This window comes from Hyaena hyaena, unplaced genomic scaffold (genome assembly GCF_003009895.1).
Source record: "Hyaena hyaena isolate Hyena2069 unplaced genomic scaffold, ASM300989v1 scaffold_228, whole genome shotgun sequence".
Lineage (NCBI taxonomy): Eukaryota > Metazoa > Chordata > Mammalia > Carnivora > Hyaenidae > Hyaena > Hyaena hyaena.
Window position 1 is genome coordinate 1,339,514 of NW_024080860.1, and position 21,592 is coordinate 1,361,105.

The 21,592-nt window shown below is 57.1% G+C and overlaps 1 protein-coding gene across 2 annotated transcripts in view; it reads right to left on the bottom strand.

The window, feature by feature from the left end:
• The window catches only part of CUX1 (cut like homeobox 1), a 364,880-nt gene that overhangs the window by 1,010 nt on the left and 342,278 nt on the right, over window positions 1-21,592 (bottom strand). For both annotated transcript variants that reach the window (XM_039243512.1, XM_039243511.1), the window contains exons 15-22: window positions 8,247-8,374; window positions 7,445-7,511; window positions 6,579-6,691; window positions 3,220-3,336; window positions 2,045-2,128; window positions 1,394-1,450; window positions 925-1,005; window positions 95-159 (exon numbers count right to left, since the gene is read on the bottom strand). In XM_039243512.1, coding sequence (XP_039099443.1) covers window positions 95-159; window positions 925-1,005; window positions 1,394-1,450; window positions 2,045-2,128; window positions 3,220-3,336; window positions 6,579-6,691; window positions 7,445-7,511; window positions 8,247-8,374 — 712 coding nt within the window. The remainder of the gene's footprint in view (window positions 1-94; window positions 160-924; window positions 1,006-1,393; window positions 1,451-2,044; window positions 2,129-3,219; window positions 3,337-6,578; window positions 6,692-7,444; window positions 7,512-8,246; window positions 8,375-21,592) is intronic.

The following is a 21,592-nucleotide window of genomic DNA, read 5'->3' on the forward strand; positions in this document are numbered from 1 at the left end:
AGGTGGGGGGCTAGGGGCGGGGAACACAGGAGGAGGTCAGTGGGGCTGGGGGGCTCAGTGCAGGCATGTGGTAGGGCTTGGGTGATGTCCTCACTTCTTAGCGCAGAAGGTGGCACAGTCCCTCTCCATGCTCTCGCTCCATGCCAGCTTGTACAGCACCTGGCCAGGCAGAGACACAGTGAGCTGTCTGTCCCCCCTCACTGCCACTCCTGACTCCTGCTCCCAGACCCTGGGCCTGGCCTCCCGGCAGCACATGACGGGTCTTATGGCCCAGGCCCCAGGGTGGGAGGGCCTCAGAGATGCCCCTGTATCCACCTGTGTCCCATATGGCCAGTGGCCCAGACACAGAGGTATGGTCCTTAACATTGTAACCTGTTGGGCCCTTGGGTAGGAGTTGGAACCCAGGCTAACCATGTAGGGGCCATCTTGACTGTGGCCTCGCTGAGGACGGGAGTCCCCGAGGCTGGAGCTTTCAGCAGACACACCCTGCCCTCTCCGATTCTCTGACTCAGCAGACTGGTAGACGTCACTAGGCTGTGCCCTCTAACTGGACAGTCACTCTGGATCTGAGGAGACTCAGTTCAAGATGTCCCTGCTTGTGCAGCCCACCTGGCTGTCCCTTAGTGGAGTTAGACCTTTGTTCTGCCTGCTGCAGGCTTCTGCAGTGGTCATGTCCCCTCACCCCACACCCTTCCAGGCCAGAGCCCTGGATGGAGTCAGCCAGGTCGTTTCTACAGAGCACATACCTGGGCTCCTGCCCCAGCCAGAGGGCCTGATGGGAGAGAAGGGGAGAGAAGTGGCCAAGGGTAGACAGTGTGACTTAGGGTTGGCTAGGTGCCAGGCCGCGATAATAGGGACCCTGCTGTCCCTGGAGGTCCGGGAAGTGTGGCGAAGGCAGCCCTGGCTGCCAGCCTGGGGACTCACCAGGAAGACCAAGCAGTGTAGGAACAGCGTGTAGAAGAAGCCGATGGTGCGCGCTATCTTATTGGAGAGAACCAGTCGTCCCTGGGGAGCAAGAAGGTGTGGTGTGGGGACGGGGCAGGGCTCGCCCAGGCCTGAAGGGCTGCCCCGGGTTCCTGCACAGAGGGATCCCGGGCAGCGAGAGGAGGGGAAGGCAGGCAGTGAGGCTCCCATTGTGCTGTAGAGGCTGGGACATCGGAATTCTAAGGAGCGGCGCCCCCTGCAGCACCGTTCCAGAACCCACCATGAATGGTGCAACCAAGAGGAGCTGTCCTGGACAGCGAGGGACCCTGTTCTACATCCCACAGGCACTTATGGCAGGGCCTGTGAGGGGGGAGTGAGGTCCCTGGGGCCTCTCCAGACTGGGTTGAGGCCGGGTGTCTTTGGAGGTCCAGGATCAGAGGATCAGCTGAGCGCGGAGGAGGGGACTCACCATGCTGAGCGTGGCCTTGTCCCAAGGGCTCAGGCTCAGGTACTTCCGCTGCCGCTCCTGAAGGGGGAGGGATGATGAGGAGAGGACCCTGAGGGTCCCACAGGCCCCGGCTTGCTGCAGAGAGGGACTGTCGTGCTCTGCTGTTCCTGCAGAACCCCAGGGGGCTGCCGGGGGCCTCCCTGGTGTCCTGTTCCACTCAGCGTGACACCCCAGGCTCACCCGACATCTGTGTGCCCAACTCCCACCATAGCTGCTCCCTCGGCCCTCCTCGGAGGCCCATTCTGCCCGTGGGGAGCCTTCCCTGGCAGGATTTCTGCAGCCGGAGATGGGGACTCCGGGGAGCTCTGTGCTTGTCTGCCTGACCCCCGAACATGCACGTGGGGTGCACCCATTCGCTGTCACGCATCCCCGCAGAGCCATCAGATATTCTGGGCGCCCCTGGCCTGCCCGGGGTCGACCCTGGGCCTCTGCGGCACCAAAGCGGGCACGGTGGTGGTCTGAGGTGTGCGTGGGGCAGGGTGGTGGAGGGCAGGGCGAGGCTGGGCCTGAGCGAATGGACCAGGGCTGGCGGCAGGGGGAGTGAGGGCAGGCTGAGGCCCCGAGCAGGGCCAGTGAGGGCGTCAGCCCTGCCCTGAGGCCCGGCTTACGCACCCGCCTGCTGAAGGAGGAGAAGGGGTCCAGGCGCTCCTCGTACTGGGAGGAGTATCGCAGCTCCGTGTCGTCACTGCTGCCACTCTGTAGGAAGAGGGGAGACCCAGTCACCGAGGGGCCGGCAGGGAGGCCAGGCTCTGAGGCTGGCAGGACACTGGGGAGCCTGTTTCCTCATCAGCATAGTGGAGGTGGGGGGGGCGCACCCTAGAGCTGGGAGGGGGCCGGTGACAGCAGGCTGGGGCCATATGTCTAGGAGCATTGGCACTGGGGTCTGGGCCACTGTGACTCAGGGCAAGTAGTGGCAACTAAAACCCGTCTGGGGGTGGGATGCCCAGCACACGGCAGGGCTGGACCAGTGCAGGGAAGCGGGTTTGGAAGGGGTTCGCCGGGAGCGTGCAGGGTGGCCGTGGGGGCACAGGCGGACACCTTAGAGGTGAGATGGACAGACTCGTCCCCAGCCAGGGCACTGGGTACATCGTGCTAGTTTGCACGGAGTTCGGGCGCCCTCTGCTGGCCAGAGTACAGTTCCAGCTGGTGGAGTGGGGGACCGTGGCTGTGGGTCTTGTCCTGGGGCGGCCCCCACGACGAGTGTTACCACGCCTCGCCCTTCCACAGGCCACTCTGTCTCCCCACAGTCACAAAAGGGTTTCCTTTAACGAGGGGGTCCCCTGTGAAGCCTAGGGGCTGAGACAAGCCAGGGAGGGCCCTTTGAGGCCCAGAATGGAGTAGGTTTTGTTCTGTTTTCTTGCTTGGTTTGGGGGATATTGGACCCAGTTCTGGTATTTTTTTTTTTTTTTTTTAAGAATGTAAGTTTAAAACCTATGGATTTATCCTGTATGCGCGACAGCCCTGCAGTTAAATTCCTGGATCCTAGGATTCGCTAGCGGATTAGTTCCATTTCTCAGAGGGGTCACTGGGGCCCCTGCCTCTTGTAGTACCTCACCACCTCCTGGCTGCTTCTGATGATGGATCTGCATGAAGGCTCCAGTGTTGGGGGGCTCTCCCCAGCTTAGAGAGGAGCGTTGGTAGGCAGGGTGGGCTGGATGGCCTCTGGGGGACCCCATGCCCAGTGCCACTTGGTAGGTCACTGTCCCTAACCCCCTGGCCCTGGAGGGCCTGGTCGACCCCTCTCCCTGCCTGGCACACCTGAGGCTGGAATGGCGGAAGGCACTTACACGGCCCGGGTAGCTCTGCAGGAACTTGATCTTCTCGAAGAGCTTGATGTTGTCGGCGCGCAAGCTGTCTAGCTCGCTCTGCAGGGCTTGGATGGTGTGCTGGGCCAGGCGGTTCTCCTGGGGGCAGGCAGGCAGGTGGGCGGTGGGCAGGTGGGCGGGCAGGCAGCCCGCGGTGTAAGGGGAGGTGGGGGTGGAGGCCACTAGGCTGGCACAGGTATTTCTCCATCTACCTGGAGCCCCTCCTTTGCCTATGGCCATCTCCCTGACCTTCTAGACTCTCGCAAGTCCCCTTTCTCCTCCTGTGACCCCACCCCAAGCAGAAGACAGATTTGGGGTCAGTTTTCTTCATGTTTTGTTTGTTTGTTTATAGTATCATCAACCTTTTATAAAGTTATTTATATATATAAATGTTTAATTATTTTTGAGAGAGAGACAGAGCATGAGTGAGGGAGGGGCAGAGAGAGAGAGTAGGAGACACAGAATCCGAAGCAGGCTCCAGGCTCTGAGCTGTCAGCACAGAGCCTGATGCGGGGCTTGAATCCATGAACCATGAGATCATGACCTGAGCTGAGGTCGGATGCTTAACTGACTGAGCCACCTAAGTGCCCCTATAAAATTATATTTTTTTAATGTCTTATTTATTTTGAGAGAGAGAGAGAGAGCATGAGCTAGGAAGGGGCAGAGAAAGATGGGGAAAGAATCCCAAGCAGGCTCCACACGGTCAACACAGAGCCCGATGAGGGGCTCGAACTCATGAACCATGAAATCATGACCCGAGCTGAAATCAAGGGTTGGACACTTAACCAACTGAGCCACCCTGGCGCCCCTGGTCTCATCAACCTTTAAAAAACTATCAAGATGTAATTTGTATGGTAAACACCACTGTCTTCAAGTGTATAGCTCAGTTTTTTAAAGTATATGCACAGTGTTATGAAATCACCCTCTCCGTCCCATTTTACAATATCCTTATTACCCCAACAGGAAACTCCAAACCTATTGGTCATTCCTTCTCCCAATCTCTCTCTCTTTTTTTAAAAAAACTTTTTTAAAACATGTTTTATTTATTTCTGAGAGAGAGAGAGAGAGAGAGAGAGCGAGCGTGAGCAGGGGAGGGTCAGAGAGAGAGGGAGACACAGAATCTGAAGCAGGCTCCAGGCTCTGAGTTAGCTGTCAGCACAGAGCCCGATGCGGGGCTCGAACCCACAAATTGTGAGATCATGACCTGAGCCAAAGTCGGACGCTTAAATGACTGAGCCACCCAGGCACCCCTCTCTCAGTCTCTTTTGATTTGCCTATTCTGGACACTTCATATAAATGGAATCATACACTATGTGATTTTAATGTTTGCCTACCATGAGAGGAGACCTCTTTTGTCAGCTTATTCTAACGCGTAAGTCGGTGTTTTCTTCATACTGTTAACAATTCAAGCAGGACGAAACAGGACTGGGAGCTCCGTGTGGAATTACCAAGTGATCCAGACATCCCACCTCCGGGTATCTACCCGGCGGAGCTGAAAGCAAGGACTTGAGGAAATGTTGGTCCACCTAGGCTCATGGCAGCATTGTTCACAGGGGCCAAAAGACGGGATCAAGCCAAGGGTCTATTGACAAATGAATGGATGAGCAAAGCTCGGTATAGAGTATGATGGAATGCTATCAGCCTCAGGAAGGAAGGGCATTCTGATACCTGCTACAACATGGGTGGCCCTTGGGGACATTATGGTCAGTAAAATAAACCAGTGCACAAACAGACAAATACTGTATGATTCCACTTAGGTGAGGTCCCCGGCGTAGTCAAATGATAGAGACAGAGAGTAGAAGGGTGGTTAACAGGGGTTGGGGTGAGGGGGGGGCGGGAACGTGGTGTTAGTAAACAGTAGCCCCGTTAAACAATGGGGGACAGAGTTTCCATTTGGGAAGATGAAGTGAATTCTGGAGATGGACGGTGGTGATGTTTATGCTACACCGTGAATGTACTTAATGGGCCTGAACTGTACGCTTAAGAATGGTTAAGATGGTCAATTATGTGTGTTTTGCCCCAATTTTTAAAAGTACCTTAATAAAAAAACAACAACAACTGGATTTTTAAAGCCAAAGGTAGAATTCTAGAAAATACTTTCCCTCCCATTTAATCTATTTTTAAGGCCTCCTGTTAAGGGCAGCATAGGAGTCCACCGTGTTGCTGTCCCTGGTCCCCAGGGAGTGGGTGTTCCCAGTCCTCACTGTGAGGGCAGCGGTCCCGACCATCCTTTGAGGCCTCTTGCCCTGAAGCCCAGCTCCAGGAGGACTTGCTGGATCTGACCCGCTGGGCCTGGCCCACGGTGAGTGCTCCGTGAACGTCGGCCTCCCCTTGGCCCAGGCCTGGAAACCCACGGGGGTAACTGGGGGTTTGCAGAGGAAGGGTCTAGAAATTCCCTCATCAGCTCAAGCAGTGACTGTCTCCGGCTCTTGCTTGCATGGGGCTAGAACAAGGGTGACCCGGGCTGGCTCTGTGGGGTGGGGGTGGGGGGTCTGCAGGGTCCCCAAGGCCAGGATGGCACCACCTCCCAGGATGCCTCTGGTCTGTCACTGGGCCCTGTGCAGTCCGGTTCCGGCGTCCAGCCCTCGGTGGGGGACGCCCTGGCCTGGGACTTTGTGTCCTGGGCATTCCCTGCCCCTGCCTCTCTCACTTCCTCCCTGACCCCTCTCTCGTTTCCTGTTCTGCTTTCCAGAACCGAGGTGCAGGCCCTGCAGCCACCACCCAAGGGTCAGCAGCACCCACGGGGAGGCACCTCGCGGTAAAGGTCACCTTCGCAGACCACCCCTTCCTCGTGGCACGCCTCCAGAAAGGCCCCTCAGCCGGGCGCTCTCCCAGTCCCACAGAGCTCCTCGATGGCTCCAGATTGTTCCTCCTTACAGGGCTCCAAGACCTTGCTCTCTCCAACCTGCTCTTGTCTCCAGGCCCCCACCTGATTTCCAGGATGCTGGTGACCACTCCGCAGTCATGTTCTGAGGCCAAGTTCCGTCCTGAATTGGCTGCCGAGTGGCCCTTCTTACGCTCCCTTCGGATGGGGTCACTGCCCTGCTTAAATCCTCGGGCAGTGGCCCAGTCTGGCAGTAGGCACTCTGTGTCTTACTCCTGGAGCCGTGGAACAGCCTTCCTGGCTTGTTGGCCCCTTGGTCTCCTCTACTTTGAGCGTCTAATTGTTTCAAAGCCCAGCATGGCATAACCTCCTCCAGGAAGCCCTCCCTAACTGCACAGAACACATCTAACCCCTCTGTGGTTTACAGTCTGTGACACGCCTCTCTCCCCCCAGCCCGTGTGTCCCCCACTGTGTCCTCAGGTCCAGGAGGTGTAAGGGAGGGAAGAACATGACTCACAGCTTCCAGCTCCTGGTTCCGGGCACGGAAGCGCTCCCTCTGGCTGGAGATGATGGAGAGCAGCGAGTCTACCTGGCCCTCGGGGATGGTGCCGCTGGCCGGGGCCGAGGGTCCTAGGGCGTAAGGGGAGAAGAGTGACTTGGGGTGCTGGGAGGCAGAATCCACCAGCAGGCCCTCAGTCAGAGCAGCCCCAGCCCTGACGGAGCTCTGGCCAAGTGCCATGAGTAGAGAAGGCATAGGTGTCTGAGCATAAGGCACCGGGAGGCTGGGGACATGGAAGAGTGGCTGATAGAAGAGGTGTGATGGGGAATAGGGATCCTGGGAGGGGAGGGCCATACTGTCTGAGGGCCAGGTCCCAAAGCCCCCTCCTCATTCCTCTGTACTTGAATCTGAGACCCCTGCATCTGTCAGGCTCGGGCCCCAGCTCCTGGGGAAGCAAAGGGACACTGAAGGTGGTGGGAAGCTGCGGGAGCCCCCGCTCCAACGTCCTGGCCCCGCAGCCGTGGGGTTCCGCCTTGGTACTGGTACCGGAGGAGGTCACCTCCCCGGCATCCCCTCGGGGGACTCCCTGGCTGCACCTCAGTGCTGAGACCTCCCCGGGAGAGCTGACCCCCACCCACCGGCTATCGACAGGCCACTGGCAGGGCAGAGGGGGTCAGGGTCCTAGGTGGGGGTGCCAAGCTAAGGCACAGAAGGGCAAGTGGGGGACTCAGCCCCCTCTTTGAGGTTGCTGGAGTTGGGGGTCCTGGCCTCTGAGGAAGAGGAGTGCCCTTCAGGGACCAGCGCTCGGACCATAGCACCTCTTCCCCTCTCCCTGCTCCTGCCCTGCACATCGCTGCCTGGGAGACAGGTCAGCCCGTCCTTACCATAGAACAGGGCGGTGGCCTCCTTGATGGGCTCTGGGATCTTCTGCAGGCCGTGCTCAGCTGCGCCCTGCAGGGGAGAGGAAGAGGCAGCTCCTCGGTATGGGCCACCCATCATGCCCTTTCAGGGTGCCAAGCAAACGGGGGGCAAGGAACAGGTGGGCGGTCAGGCAGCAGGGTGAGCCCTGGTATACTGGTGGCCACAAGAGGCCTGGAGAGGGTGCCTTACGTGGGCCACCAAAGGGAAGGCTGGGCCTTGAGCTGCCCCCGAGGCAGCTCAGCTGGTGGTGCTGTCATGGGGCCACTCGGCCCTGCCCACCAGCCTGCTGCGTGACCTGGGCCAGCCCTGCTGTTCTCACCGAACCCCATTTCTTCATCTGTAAAATGAGGTGGGGGACAGAGTGAGTGACAGAGTGACCTCCTAGGGCCCTGTGCTCCAGCCTTCCGTGCTCTTGGGGCCTCGGGTCCTCTAGCTGTGGGATGGCTGGGTGAGCCTGCCCACTTCTGCCCACAGCTCCCAGGGCACAGGTCCAAGCCAGCGCCTGGACACAGGGTGACTTGTGTCAGCTCCAGGAAGCCTGTGCCCTGTGCCCTGTGGCCCTGCATCCTGGAACTGGGCCTTCGTGGTGACGTGTGCAGGTGATACTCAGAGGCTGCGGGTGACACGTGAGTGGCAGCCCCTGTGCGCCTTGTGGGGGCCGGTGGACACGAGCTGCCTGAGGACCAGGCTGGTTAACCTGCAAAGTTGCAATTTCCGAGACTGAAAGTAGGTGGTGAGGGGGGAGGGTGGAGGGGGCAGGCTCACCTCGGCGTCCGGCCGCTGAATGGACTGGATGGTGCTAAGGTCCTGCTCCAAGCGGGCGATCAGGTCCCTCTGCTCCGCTGCCGTGGCCATGGCCTCAGTGACGTGGACTTGCAGGTCAGCGCAGCGCCCTGCAGAAGAAGACATGGCCGTCAGAGGGGGTCTGGTGTGGCCTGTGCTGCCGCTCCAACCCCTAGTCTGTGAGCTGCCTAAGGCACCCCCATTAGGCCAGCCAGCAAGGTCAGGGGTGCTTCTGGGCCTAAGAACTCACTATGTGGGGACGGGAAGGGGCCCAGGTCAGGGATTCAGGAGGAACGGGTCCCCTCTGGCTCTGCCGTGACCAGCCTGGCCAGCCCCTTTCCCGCTCCAGGCCTCACTTTGCCTCTGTCAAGCAAGGCAAGGAGGTGGAACCCAGTAAACCCCAAGTTCCTTCCAGGGCTCATGCCCTGGGGTAATGCCCGGAGGGAGGCCTCGGGGTAGGAGCTGGAGAGAAAGGTATCAGCGCGGTAGGAGGCGCAGTCAGTGGTGGACGGCCCCCTTCGGATCCAGCAGGAGGTGGGTGGGGGAGTGAGGGGTCCCCACCTCTGGACCCTCTTCCTCAACAGGCTCTGGTCCAATGAGGGGGGTGGGGCGGCCCCCCAGGAAACCCCTGACCCATAGGTTTACCCTTCCCCACCCATATGCCACCCAAGCGTCATTGCAATGACTCCCATCCAAAATAATGTTGTGGGGAGACTTTCCTGTGCTTCTGGAGGGTGGGAGATGTTGGGAAAATCTCCTAATCCAGGCCCTGGGGGTTGCCATCAGTAGCCAGTGACAGGGGGGACAGCGGGGGCCTGGGAGCCAGCTGACCTCTGTCTGGGCCTCAGCAGAGGCCCTGCAGGTAGACTGCATGGCCACCAGGGGGCACTGTAGCACTAGAAATGCCCAAAGGCTCGAAGCTACGGGCAGTGTTGGGAGCAGGGCCCTGTTCCCTCGCCCATCAATCACTGAGCCGCCTGCTGACCTGCTGGCCAACCTGGCCTTGGCCGCACTCAGCATCCTGGGCTTATGGGGGGGCAGCTGACCCCACCCCCACCTGCTCCATCTCCTTAGGGCCCACGGCACACCAAGTTCTTTAGGTATCTCATAACAATCGGATCAGGCAGAAAAGGTGATCCCCATTTTACAGATGAAGAACTGAGGCCTCTCGGTCCAGGACCAGACCCAAGGGTGCCCACTGCTGGCCATGTCTGAGCCCTTTCCCACAGCAGGGTCTACACTGGGTCAGGTCCTGAATGGACTTCTTCCTTCAGACACTGGTACCTGGCAGGTGGGTGGTGCTGGTGAAAGTGAGGGTCCGAGGTAGGGATTAGGGGAAGAGGTTGGATATGAGAGCAGGGTCAGGTCATGGAGGGAGAGCTATGGGGGGCAGGGTTGGGGTCCGGCCTTCAGGCTATAGGTCCTGGGGACAGAAGGGACGATCAAAATGATTCCTTGGGCTGCTTATTGGATCTGCCCCACCAGCGTGTGCCTGTTCCGGCATGGTCTTGGTGGGGCCCCTGGGGTAAGAATGATCTGCAGCTCCTGGAGCCCATGATGGGCAGGGGGGAGTGGAGGGGGCACCCTGCCCAGGATTCCTGTGCCCGCTGCTGTAGGTGTGGGCACACGTTCCCTGCCCACGCACACACGTGAGACTGTGCACGAGAGGGGCGCTGACAGCAAAACCCCTGTTCTGGGCTGCTCCAGCCGCTGCTGCCAACGCCCCAGACCCTGGGTCCGCCACTGAGGGGACCGCCGGGGCGGGGGGGGCAAAGCTGGGTGTTGGGAGTGGCTGTCCCTGAAGAGGTGTCTCTGAGCAGAACTGAGGGCTGGCGGGCATGCACTTGAGGTGGACTTGGTGGACGGCTGCTCCTGGGGCATGGGGAAGAGACTGGATGTGGCGGGGCAGCCGAGGGGAAGGGGTGAGGCTGAGGGACGACTCTGGGTGTGGCGGGACATGGGAGGCTGTGGATCCCGGGACTGGACACTGTCCTTGTGCCCAGCCGGACCCTGGCAATGACCGCGGCTCCATGCTGAGGGGACGAGAACGATCACGTGGGCATCCCCAAAGGAGGAATCTCAGTTGCAGACCCTGCTTGACACTGTCTTGGAGTCACTTAAATCTGCTACGTGAGGGTCCCCTGGCTGCCACCCCCATGCTGTCCTCTGCCTCCTCTACTGGGAGAAGGAACACCCCAGACCGCGAAGTTTGGGGTCACCTCTCCAGGTGGCCACTTGGCATCAAGGGAGGCCTGAGCTGGATTCTGGAGGAACTGGGCTTGAGTTCTGGCCCAGGGGGAAGGCAGTAGAAGGTACTGGAGACAGTTGTGATGCGTTTGTCGTACAGAACCCAGGAGGTGTGGCTGGCGCCTAGAACTGGTTCCCCCAATGGGGAAGGAGAGATCAGCCGTATAGTTTGGCTGAGTGAGCATCAAGTGCTAGTGGACCGGCTAAGGGGTTGTGGGGATGGGGGAGCGGGACCTGTGGCTGGAGGCAGGAGAGGCAGGCAGGGCAGAGCTCGGCACCCACCTCTCCACCCTGGATCCCACCCCCAGGGCAGCAAACATGGAAGCCCAGAGACAGCTGCCCCGAGAATGGGCAGAACATTCAGGAATGCTGACACTTTCAGGGGTGTCGCAGCAAAGACCCGGAGAGGAGGTGGCAGGAAGCAGGGGGAAATCAGGAGGAAGCGTGTCCAAGTGCCAAGTCGAATAGGGACTGTCAGTGAGTTAAGGAGGGGTGACCAGTATCTCAAGAAAGGCCAAGCAAGGAGACGGAGGGAAGCCACCGATCAAGGGGTGGTGGAGCGGGGATGGCAGGGGTGTGGAGGGACCTGGGGAAGAGCCCACTCTGGACAGATACCAGATCGTGCCGCGCAGTGGGCAGAACCTGGAGCTGGGCAGTGTGCTCAGGAGCGGGGGCATGCAGGATGCTGTATCTAACAATGAAGGGGAAGCTTCTGGAGAGGGAGAGGCTGGGCAGGGGGAGGTGCGGGGACAGGGGTGACTGATGGATGAATGCCTGTGTGTGAGCCAGACAGCTTCCCCCCATGAACGTTCGGGGAACCTCGTCCTTCCAGGAGAATCTGAAAAGGCTTCCTGGAGGGTGCACTTCACAGGAGGGAGAAATCGAAGCAACGTCAAGATCAAGACTTAAAGGAGACTAGACTATGACTTAAGATCAAGGCACGATTTCTGACTGCGGGACTGACTGAACGAGGAAACTTCTCACACCCGGATGGCGGGCCTGGGGGTGTGGCGCACAGTCTTCCGGAGGGGAGGGGGGCCCTGCGTCCTTCTATCAGCCACTTGCAAGCCAGGTAGGAGCCCTGGGGCTGCTCGTCACACACTATCTCTGCACCTGTCTGTCCCCACAGGTGGCCAGAGATGAGTGCTGAGCCCTCCTGCGTCTGCAGGTGGCACCTCTCCTCCCCTGTGCCCCACCCCTCCCCACTCCTAGGCCAGGGGACCCCAGCCAGTGAACTCCTTCTCTCCTGTGGCATCAGCTCTTGTGCGCCTGTCCACAAATGCACCAGCGCCTTGATGTTCTGAAACACACACACACACACACACACACACACACACACACACACTCCTCTTGACTCCACTCCCCAAGCGCCCACTTCCTTAAACCTTTCCCGTGTGGCTTGGACACCCACCACACCAGCTGTCCTCGGCAAGGTGGCCCATGACCTCGCACACACTGCTGTGTCCCCAGCCCTAGTCTTACTTGCCCACTGGCACCTGGCTTCTCAGGCCTCCTGGTCCCCTGCCTTTGCCACCCCTTCTCCCTGCTCAGCTCGCAACGCCGAGGTAGCCCAGAGCTGTCCCCGCACGCCACCGTCCTGTCCCCTCTGGCCACCTGCGTGCCTCGGAAAAGCGAATAACTCTCCAGTGTGTTGTCCAGGAGGCCACTCCTCTCCCTGAGCTCACTGTGCGGAGTCCAAACGGGTCCAGCCTGAAGCCTGGTCCCCCCCAAACCTGCTTCACCCCAGCAGGTCCCCCTCTGCACAGCCCGGAAGGTGGTATCCTTAGGGCTGTGGCATCAGAAGCCAGGCCACCCTTTAGTGGCCCCCAATTCCCTTGGGGCCACACCTGCCCCCCATCACTCCTTTCATCTATGCTGTCTCAGGTCCTACCTTTGGCTCTACCCTCAAAACACATCAGACTCCAATTACTTTTCACGACTGTGGCCACCTGGTGCAAGTCATCACCTCTCGTCATTATGGCAACGGCCTCCTCACTGACTTCTCTTCTTCCACCCCCACCCCTACAATCACAAAGCAGCAGCCAGAGAGAGTCTTTTAAATAGTAAGATCAGAGCATCCTCTGCTCATACTCTCCAGCAGACCCTACATCCCTCAGAGTAATAGGGGGCCTTCAAGGCCCTGCCCTGCCTCTATCCTCATCTCTCTGCCCTGGCTGCCTCCCACTCTTTCCCTTGGTGGCTGTGCTCCAGCTAGTCTGGCTCTCAGGCACACTGGCACCACAGGACCTTTGCACTTCCTGTTTTCCCTCTGCCTGGAATGCCCTTACCTCAGGCATCGACATGGTTCATTCCCTCCCCTCTGTTAAGAGCCTGTTCACATGTTACGTTCTTGGTGAGGCCTACCCTGCCCTCCTGATTCAAGACGTTAACCCCTCTACTTGCTCTTCCAATTGTCTCCCTTTCCTTGTGTCTGACCTACATTTATCATTGTCTAAGGCATTATGTAATCTCTTACTTATGATGTCTACCGTCTGACTGCCCCCACTAAAAGGCAAGCTCCTTGTTTGTCCCCTGCTATCACGGCAGTGCCCAGACCAGTGGCACACGGTTAGCCCTTAGTGCCTATTAGCAGATGGGCTGAGTTTGCTCCCCCTGGTGGGGAAGCCCTCATTCCTTTAGGTGGAAGGCTGTGAAGGGATTCCTGGGGCCACGCGGTCTCCCACGGGCCTGGCATGGCCGGCTGCCCTCTGCTGGTCCCACTGCCTGATAACTGCTCAGGCTTCACCCAGAGTCCTCTGGGCCATGCTGTGAATTGGGACTGCAGATCCATTTTTGACTGCGCTCATGCTGGCCCTCTCTTTGGTGTGCTCCCCCTGCCTCCTGCAAATGTCTGTTCCCATTTCCAGCCTACTCCCCATCAGGGTCTCCTGCCTATCCCCAAGCTAGGGCTCCGGTGCCCCCTCAATGCCAACTATAGGCCCGGGCCTGGGCTGTAGTTGTGCAGCTGCTCTGTCTCCCCTCTGGGCCGTGAACAGCTTGGGGCTGCGGGACTCTTAGCCCGGAGCATGTCCCTGGCACAGGGCAGTGACTATCTGCTGACCGAGCCCGTGAAGGACTGAAGAGACAGCTGCAGGGTGCGGGGGACTCTGTGCCTCACCTGCGTGCCTGCCGTGTGTCACCGGGCATCACCAGCGGTGCTCCAGCCGCAGCCACTGCTGCTCTGCTAACCCGCAGGAGTGCCTGGTCCCGCGTAGGGGCCCCTTCTGCTCCAGCACAAGGTGGAAACAGCTGTGACTGGAGGGTGCTTCCCCAGCCACCAAATTCAATGGCATAACACCCACATCAACAGCTACAATGAGCATGTTCTGAGCACCTGCTGTGGGCTAGGGCACTGTGCCTACAGGTACCATTACCCGCTCCCCCCACCCCCACCCCTCAGCGGCCCTGCGAGTCTGGCATTATTATACCCCCTCCGCAGAGACAGAACTGGAATCTCAAAGAAGCTCAACTCATTCATTCTTTCAGAAAGGGTTTCCTGACATTGACCGGGACTTGCCCAAGGTCACCCGCCCGCCAGCTGGTAAGAGAAGACGCTGGGACTCCTGTGCGTTGCCACTTGACCGATGCCTCACTGGACAGTGAGTGGGGTCCTCAAACCTCACTCCCTGGAGCCCCCCATTCCGCTGTCCCAACAGAACCGCCTTTTACCTGTCCACAAACCAATGTCTTGGGGGTGGGAGGGAAGGTCCTTCCTAGCGACATCTTCTGACAGCCCGAGCTTCTGGGAAGACACTAAGTTCTGAATGCCTGCCCAGGATGCGGATCAAGGGTCTGGTGACCGGAAGCCCCCCACCAACATCAAAACAGCTCTCCAGAGCACTCTGGGCTCTCAGCTCGGCCCCCCACGACCCTGCCCCCTCATAGGAGCCAATGCCCCGCCCAAGTGGAGACCAGCCGGCTTGCCAGGTCTGCGGGGGAGGTAGGACACACCCCCAAACCCAAGCAGACAGGATCAGAGCGGACCACTCGCCCACTCTGATGATTCCTGCTGCCCCTGGAATAACACGGGTTTGAAACACACGGGTCCACTTAGACGCGGATTATTATTATTTTTTTTTTTACAGCGCCGTACTGCACGTACATTTTCTCTTCCTTATGATTTTCTTAATAATGTTTTCCCCTCTAGCTTACTTTATTGTAAGAATACAGTATATCATACATATAAATACAAAGCGTGTTCAGCGACATTATCGGTAAGGCTCCCGGTCAAAGGTAGGCTATTACTAGGTACACTTTGGGGGAGTCAAGTTACCTGCAGATTTTCGACTGCATGGGCGGGGTCGGCGCGGCTCCATGCCCCCCCCCCCCCGTGTTTTCCCCTATATCACCAACCGTGTTCCCTTGGGCCATCAAACAAGGCACATCATTTTGCTCAGACCCATTTAACTGTAGGGGAGAAGGGAGGCTGGGGGCCCAGCCGGGAGTGGGGGCACCCCCTAGTCGCGGTCCCTTCTCTGCCTCAGGACCTGATGGTTGAACAAAAAAAGTCAGGCGGCCCAAACCACGGGCAGCGGCAGTTTTGCTTAATTAAATCTCCCTTTAAAAGCACCTGGGGAGGCTTTCTGGGTTAAAAGACTTTGCGCCAAGTGTTTTTTATGTTTTTACATTTTACATTTTAACTTAGTTACCAGATCTTTAGGGGGGAGGGGAGCTGGGCACACCTAAACTAGCAATCTGAAAAGGAGCAGATCATGTTAGCTGAATCAGACCTCAAGTTTGTCAAAGTCAAACAGACAGAGCTCTGTTGGTTTTAGGCACGTTTCTTGCATTTGTGGAGGTAGACATTTGGGGACAGCGCTAGATGCGCTCAGTCCCTGAGTGACCAGATGAGGCTCAGGGCCGCCAGGAGCGCCTGGCATTGGTGGGGGGCTGTCCTGGGCTTCCTTCCCACTGGAGGGAGGATCACTGACGGTCTTGTGTCACATTGGGAGCATCTCATTCTGAAACCTACAAATTAATGCACAACAAACTAACCACTAACCACGGCCCCCCCCCCCCAGCACATCGGTGAGGAATGGCGATTCTTTTCCAACCGTCTAGATTTCAAGATGAGAGACCTCCTCAGTCAAGAGCACGTGGACCACCGAGCAGCCAACTCTGAGCTCTCTTGCCTCCAGCCCCAAGCGCTGGCCGGAGACCCCTTCTCAAGAGCCCGGTCATTCCAGAAATCCACAGACATCATTTCCTCCTTCCTCTTCCCACTCACTTGCTCGCATTAACCGGTGCCCCTGGCTTGTCCTTCACGACGCGATTCAGGGATGAGGCGAGGGATCCCCACAGAGCAGGCAAAGGCAGGCCACTGGCTGGGTGCAGGCTGCTCTGCAGAGGCACCTGGCTGCGGCCCCAGAACCCCTGAGCCCCACTTATTGGGCTGCTACCATCAGCCCAGTGCCTCGCTCAGCTACCATTCCTGGTCCTCAAATAGTAAGGGTGACAACAGCAAGCAGGGACCCAGGCCCGGTTTCAGCCCCGGTGGCGAGCAGAGAGGGGGGCCAGCTGGTACCCAGAGCCCGGCGTGTCCTACCCCACGCGACACCTGCCGTGGGGGGAGGGGCACTGGAAGGTGGAGGGATGGTTACCTCTGGAATGGCAATTTTTTAATTTGTTTTTGAGAGAGAGAGAGCACGACAAGCAGGGGAGAGGGGCAGAGGGGGAGGGGGGAGAGAGAGAAAGAGAGAGAATCCCAAGCAGACTCCATACTCAGCGAGGAGCCCGATGCGGGGTTCAATCCCACGACCCTGGGACCATGAGCTGAGCCTAAATCAAGAGCCGCACACTCAACCGACTGAGCCACCCAGGCGCCCCTGGAATGGCAATCCTCAAGGTGCCCTTTGGACACAGAATGACAGTGTTTGCTGCTTCTCCTCAGGCCGGGGACTTTAAATAAAAACAACCCACACATTCTTGTGTTTGTATAAAAGATATTTACTTCAATTATCACACCTAGGGTGCTAGTGAATAATAATAATACATGGTGTGAGTTTCATACAGTGATATTGCTTCTCCATATCATATAGGGACCGTTGTACAGTGCTGAGAACAAACATCGTATGGCTAACCAAAGACAGAAGGGACAACGCCGAGGGGCCGACGGGTGCCTCCCCCACCCCCACGCCAGCTGGATCAACTTTTGACTCTTAATGTCCAAAACAAATAGCAAGAAAAAAAGAAATGTTACCAGAGATGGGTCACAGCAACACAACAGAGGCTTCTCAAAGCTATTTGTACAAAAAAACGACGCCTTTTGTGTTTTTTGTTTTTGGTCAATCGGGGTTTCTATGAGGAATTAAAAAAAAAAAAAGGTCTGTGATTGTATTATCAAACGAGCTCTAGAAACATCTGAGACTTAGTGCGTTACAGAAAATATAAAATACTGCTAAAATGTAAGACACCACGATACACTGGAGGGGGTGTGTGTGGGGGGGGAGCTGAGCTTATGAAAAGTTATCCGGAAGAAGTCCGCCACTCTGCGAGCGAGCTTGTCTTTTGTGCTGTTAGTAGTCTGGGTGGGAGCTTGGCGCTCCCCGCTCTCGCGGCAAGTAGTTATTGCACATTGCAATGAGCTAGGTCTTACTCAGTGGAAGGGGATGTGGGGAAACCCACCTCTTCTTCTTCTTCTTTTTCCCCCCACTTGTACTTTCTAACAAGTTGTTCTCAAACGCGGTAAAGATTTTTGCGTGAATCCTCACGTCTCCAAAATGCACAGCATTTTCTGAGGGGTCTCGGTGGGACAGAGGCCCGTTTTCCCCAGGAAAGAGGCAGAAAACGGCTCAAGAGAGAAATGCATAGACTAAGTCGAGAGAAATGAGAACTCTTTGGGGCGGAGGGGGGAGGGAGATGGGGGCGGTTATTTCACTGGAGGGCTTTCTTTCAGAGATGAGAACAAAATTGGGACCCCCAACAATTTCAGAGAAGGGAAAAAGTCATGGCACGGAAAGCGAGTTGGGGTTGGGGGGGGCCCCTCTGGGAGCGGGAGGTCAGCTGCGTGGCCCCACTTGGACCTCGGCCTGGCGGGGAGCCCCCTTCTCCTGGGCCCCAACCTCACCGTCACACCTGATTAGCAAGCAACGGGCTGTGTTAGGCTGTGTGGCTCCCTCTAAGTGCTTCACCGCGTTAAGGGGGAGAGGGGATCCCCCCACCTCCCTGGGTGTGGGTCCTCGAGCCACAGCCGGACTAGAAAACACTGTTGCCTCGCAAGATCGCAAGATGGTTTTGACCAACTTTGTATGCAAGGAAAACAACCACAATAACAACAAGAAAAGCCAACAAAACACAGCAACCCCCGCGAGCCTTGCAAGAAACCGCTCTCCCCCTCGGAAGCCAGTTTCCAGGAGGCCGCTGCCGCGCCGCCCTCTCTGACCAGGGCTCGCTGAAACTTCATGAACCCAGAAGTCTTAACCAGAGGCTCTAGGAGGCTTTGGGCAACTGAACTTTGCTTTTCTAAGTCTCTGCAGCTCCTCGCACTGAGCGTTCTTCGACTCTCTCATTTAAAACCTTAGACATGCGGAGACCGCTAGTTTTTGAGTGGCTGCTCTGGACACGGATGTCTGATTCTGCTGGAGAAGCCCCCTCTGGCCCCCCAGTCAAAGCCCCAGACCCTTGGGTTCTTTTGGGGACTGGGGGGTTGGGGGGGGGGAGAGGGCAGGAGGCAGAAGACAATAACCACTGGAGTGAGAGCAAAAAGCATTTATAACAACAATGACAACGACGACACAAAACAACAATACACTCCTGATAAGTACTTAAATGATTAACCTAACAATAAATAGAAGAGGATAGAAATAATTTTTTTTTTCTTCTCAAGGAAACATCCTTTTATAATTCTCCTCACGCACGCTGGCAGGTCAGTAGCAGTCAATCCATCTCAACAAGAAAAGGTTAAGTGCTGGAAGGGACGGCTGTGGCCTTGCACTTGGGAGGGTTCTTAGCTGCTGGGTCACAAACACCGCCCCGCCCCCCCCCCCCCCAGCCAGCCACTCTAGCAGGTGCCTGGGGGCCCTGCGCACCTGCGCCCCTCGCTCAGCGGTCAGTAAGAGGCGGGCTGAGATTGGAGGGGGGTGGAGGGACGCTGGGGAGGCCTGTTTTCCCTTCAGTTCGTGAACAAACGGAACTACAGTGAACGTACTCACCCACAACCTGAATCGTCCTGGTCTAAAGCTTACTTTGAGTTCATTTGGTGTGCAATACATTATCTCTTAAAAAAATGAAGAAAAAATGATTTCTATTGCACAGAGCTTTTTACACATAGTCATCTACTTAAGTGCTTTCTGTTTAAAGCAAACTACAAAAAAAAAAAAAAAAAAGGAAGGGAGGGAAAAAAAGAACAAGAAAAAGAAGGGAAAATGAAGAGGGGGAGGAACTTTCAAACAAAAGTAGCCCCGTGCCACTTCGATGCATCTTGCTGAATGGTGTCTGGTTTCACCAACGGAAGTCCCAACGCTTCCGTACACACTGTGCTTCTGATTATTTTTTTCCATAGGGATGTAGCCGTGACATTGGGATATAAGGCACCTTTCCTTTCTGATCACAGAAAGCTTGATACATAGCATATAGCATATTTTGTGGTAGAAATTAAAGCCTAAATGCTACAGAAATGACAGCAACAGACTACACTCAACATTACTGGAGAAGCTAAAATGATCTGTGGAAAGCAACTCAAAGGTATTTTAAAAGGTTAATAACAGGGGGGAATGGGGAAGTGCACATTTATGCATAGCCTAATGCCTTTCTCTCACTAGCCTTTTTTAGGATTCTTCGCCTACAATGCCCAACTTTTCAAGTTAGCATTCCGGAGGAGACTAGGCGCTTTGGAAATGTCTTGTTAAAGCTAAATGTCACTTCATGCAAAGATGAGAATGGAGATACCGCGGACAGTGTGGTCACGGTATCTTTGGAGGGGAGGCGGAGGAAGGGCTGCGAGGCCTGGGCAGGTGGGGCCGGGTCCCACAAGTGGGAGAGCCCGGGGAAGCTGCTTTTCCTTTTTCCCCACGCAGGATGAGGCTCCAGGGCTGCTGGGGCAGGGAGCTTGGGCGGGGCTCATTTCCTGCCCAGCTCACTGCTCTCCACACCCCTCCTCTGCCTTCCAGATTCATTCCCTGGGTTTGGGCCTCTGCTTTTCAGCACATCTGTAAAGGGTTCGCAGGCTGGATCTTTTCAGAACTTTCATTGGGAACTGGTTTTCTTTTCCTGATGGTTTTCTTCTACGAAAAGGCAGACACTGACGGGAATGGAAAGAATTCTGTCAAACTGGACCCTTCTCTCAGCAAAACATTCCGGGCAATGGAACCATATCATGTCAAGAGTCCCAGGCCACCATCTTGCCACTTGGGACGGGAGCTCTGCCCTGGGTATGGGGTGGTGGGGTGGGGGTGGTCACGAAGGCTCCCCTGTTGCCACCAAGGGTCAGACGAAACTACAAAAGCACCGGGGGAACTTTTAAGTGCGAGCTTTCCTGGCAAATGCGCGAGCACGCGATAATGGCACAAATCCTTAGTTAGGCTCCCAAGTCTTTCCGTCAGGAGAACATTGGCCACCAGAGGGTGGGAACCACATCTAACCAGCGGCTCAGGGAGCTGTTTTTCTCCACCCCCCCCCCACCCCAGCACTGCATAGAAACCGCATATTCTTTTGGGAAGAGTCACGTGACTGAAGGCTGGATTTGTGGTCTTGGAGAGCACCATCTCCCGAAATCAGAGCCTCCCTGTGCCAGAGACAAGAGAGGCAGTGACCGCCCCCCCCCCCCGGGCCAGGTAGGGCTCCTGGGGATGTGTCCTCACGTGGCCAGTTAGGGGCAGCCCAGGGCAAGGGAAACGGCTGTGATGGATCTTAACAGCTGAGCAGGAGCGGGCAGAAAGCAAAGGCAGGCCAAAGACAAGGCCCTCTGAGGCCCGAGACCGCCCCTGCCAGCAAAGGAAACAGCTGTCAGAGCATTAGAAACAGGTGGAAGTCAAGAGAAAAATCCATGTGCCTCGCAGAGCGCAGCTGTCTGTCCATGTTGTGCTCACAAAAGAGAAGAGAAGAGGCCTGCCCACCAGGCCCAGACACACTCACGAATGCCACGCTTCTAGCTCTTTCCCTCACTCCCGCGCCAGAGTCCACTTGTGCCTCGCGGTTTTGAGGGGCTTGGGGTGGGGAGTGACGTTGAGCAGGAGCATAGGTCAGTGAGGTAGAAGGGGACGGAGGAGGAGGGTGCTGACGAGAGAGGACATCCAGAGAGGGAAGCAGACCTCCTGTCTGAAGGGACGTGGCCAAGGGCCACGCCGGCCACACGCGCCCAAACCTTGCCTTGCTGCATCTCCGCCGCACGGCTGGCCTCCGAAAGTGGGGGCTTGGGATGCCTAAGGGCGGACTCTTGTTCCTACAGGCCTGTCGAGGGGTGCCTGGCATAGTGCGTTTAAGGCAACGGCCGTTGTCCCCAACTCCGGATGTGGTCGGTCACTAACACCGGTTCACTTTGTGCTAATCGCAGAAGGGCGCGCGTATACCTCATCCCCTGGCCTCTGGCCCCGCTGCTACTTTCAGGGAAGTTTGTTTTTCTGAAGAGGAATGAGAAACATTGCATAGAACATCCACAGAGTTCAGTAATCACCACTGCGAGAGCACGCAGGCGTTCAGGAGGTAACCCAGTGCACCTGCAGCCGGGAAGGCACCGGCCTGTGGACTGAGCCGTCTGGTGACTCTTGTCCCCACCGCTTAGGCCACAACTGAGGCATGATCTTAGGGCAACGAGCCGACACCAGAGCTTTCCCTTGGGTTAGAGTACAGCCTGCCTTCTGCTTGGTTTCCTCATGAGCTGCCGACTGACATGGCTCCGGACCAGGGAGGCAGATGAGGGGTTTCCTTCCTCCTAGAGCTGGCCAGCTGGGCGGGGGGAGTGGTGGTGGCGGTACACGGGGAGGGTCTCCCATGGCCAGAGAGAACACAGAGAACCCCCCAACCCCAAGCTCTGAAACACTCTGGGTCCGGACTGACCAGCAGACCTGAATGTCCACATCGGATGGGACGATTTTTAAACAGGGAGAAAAACAAAGATGCTGAAGGAAGGAGACTGGGCAGGGAGG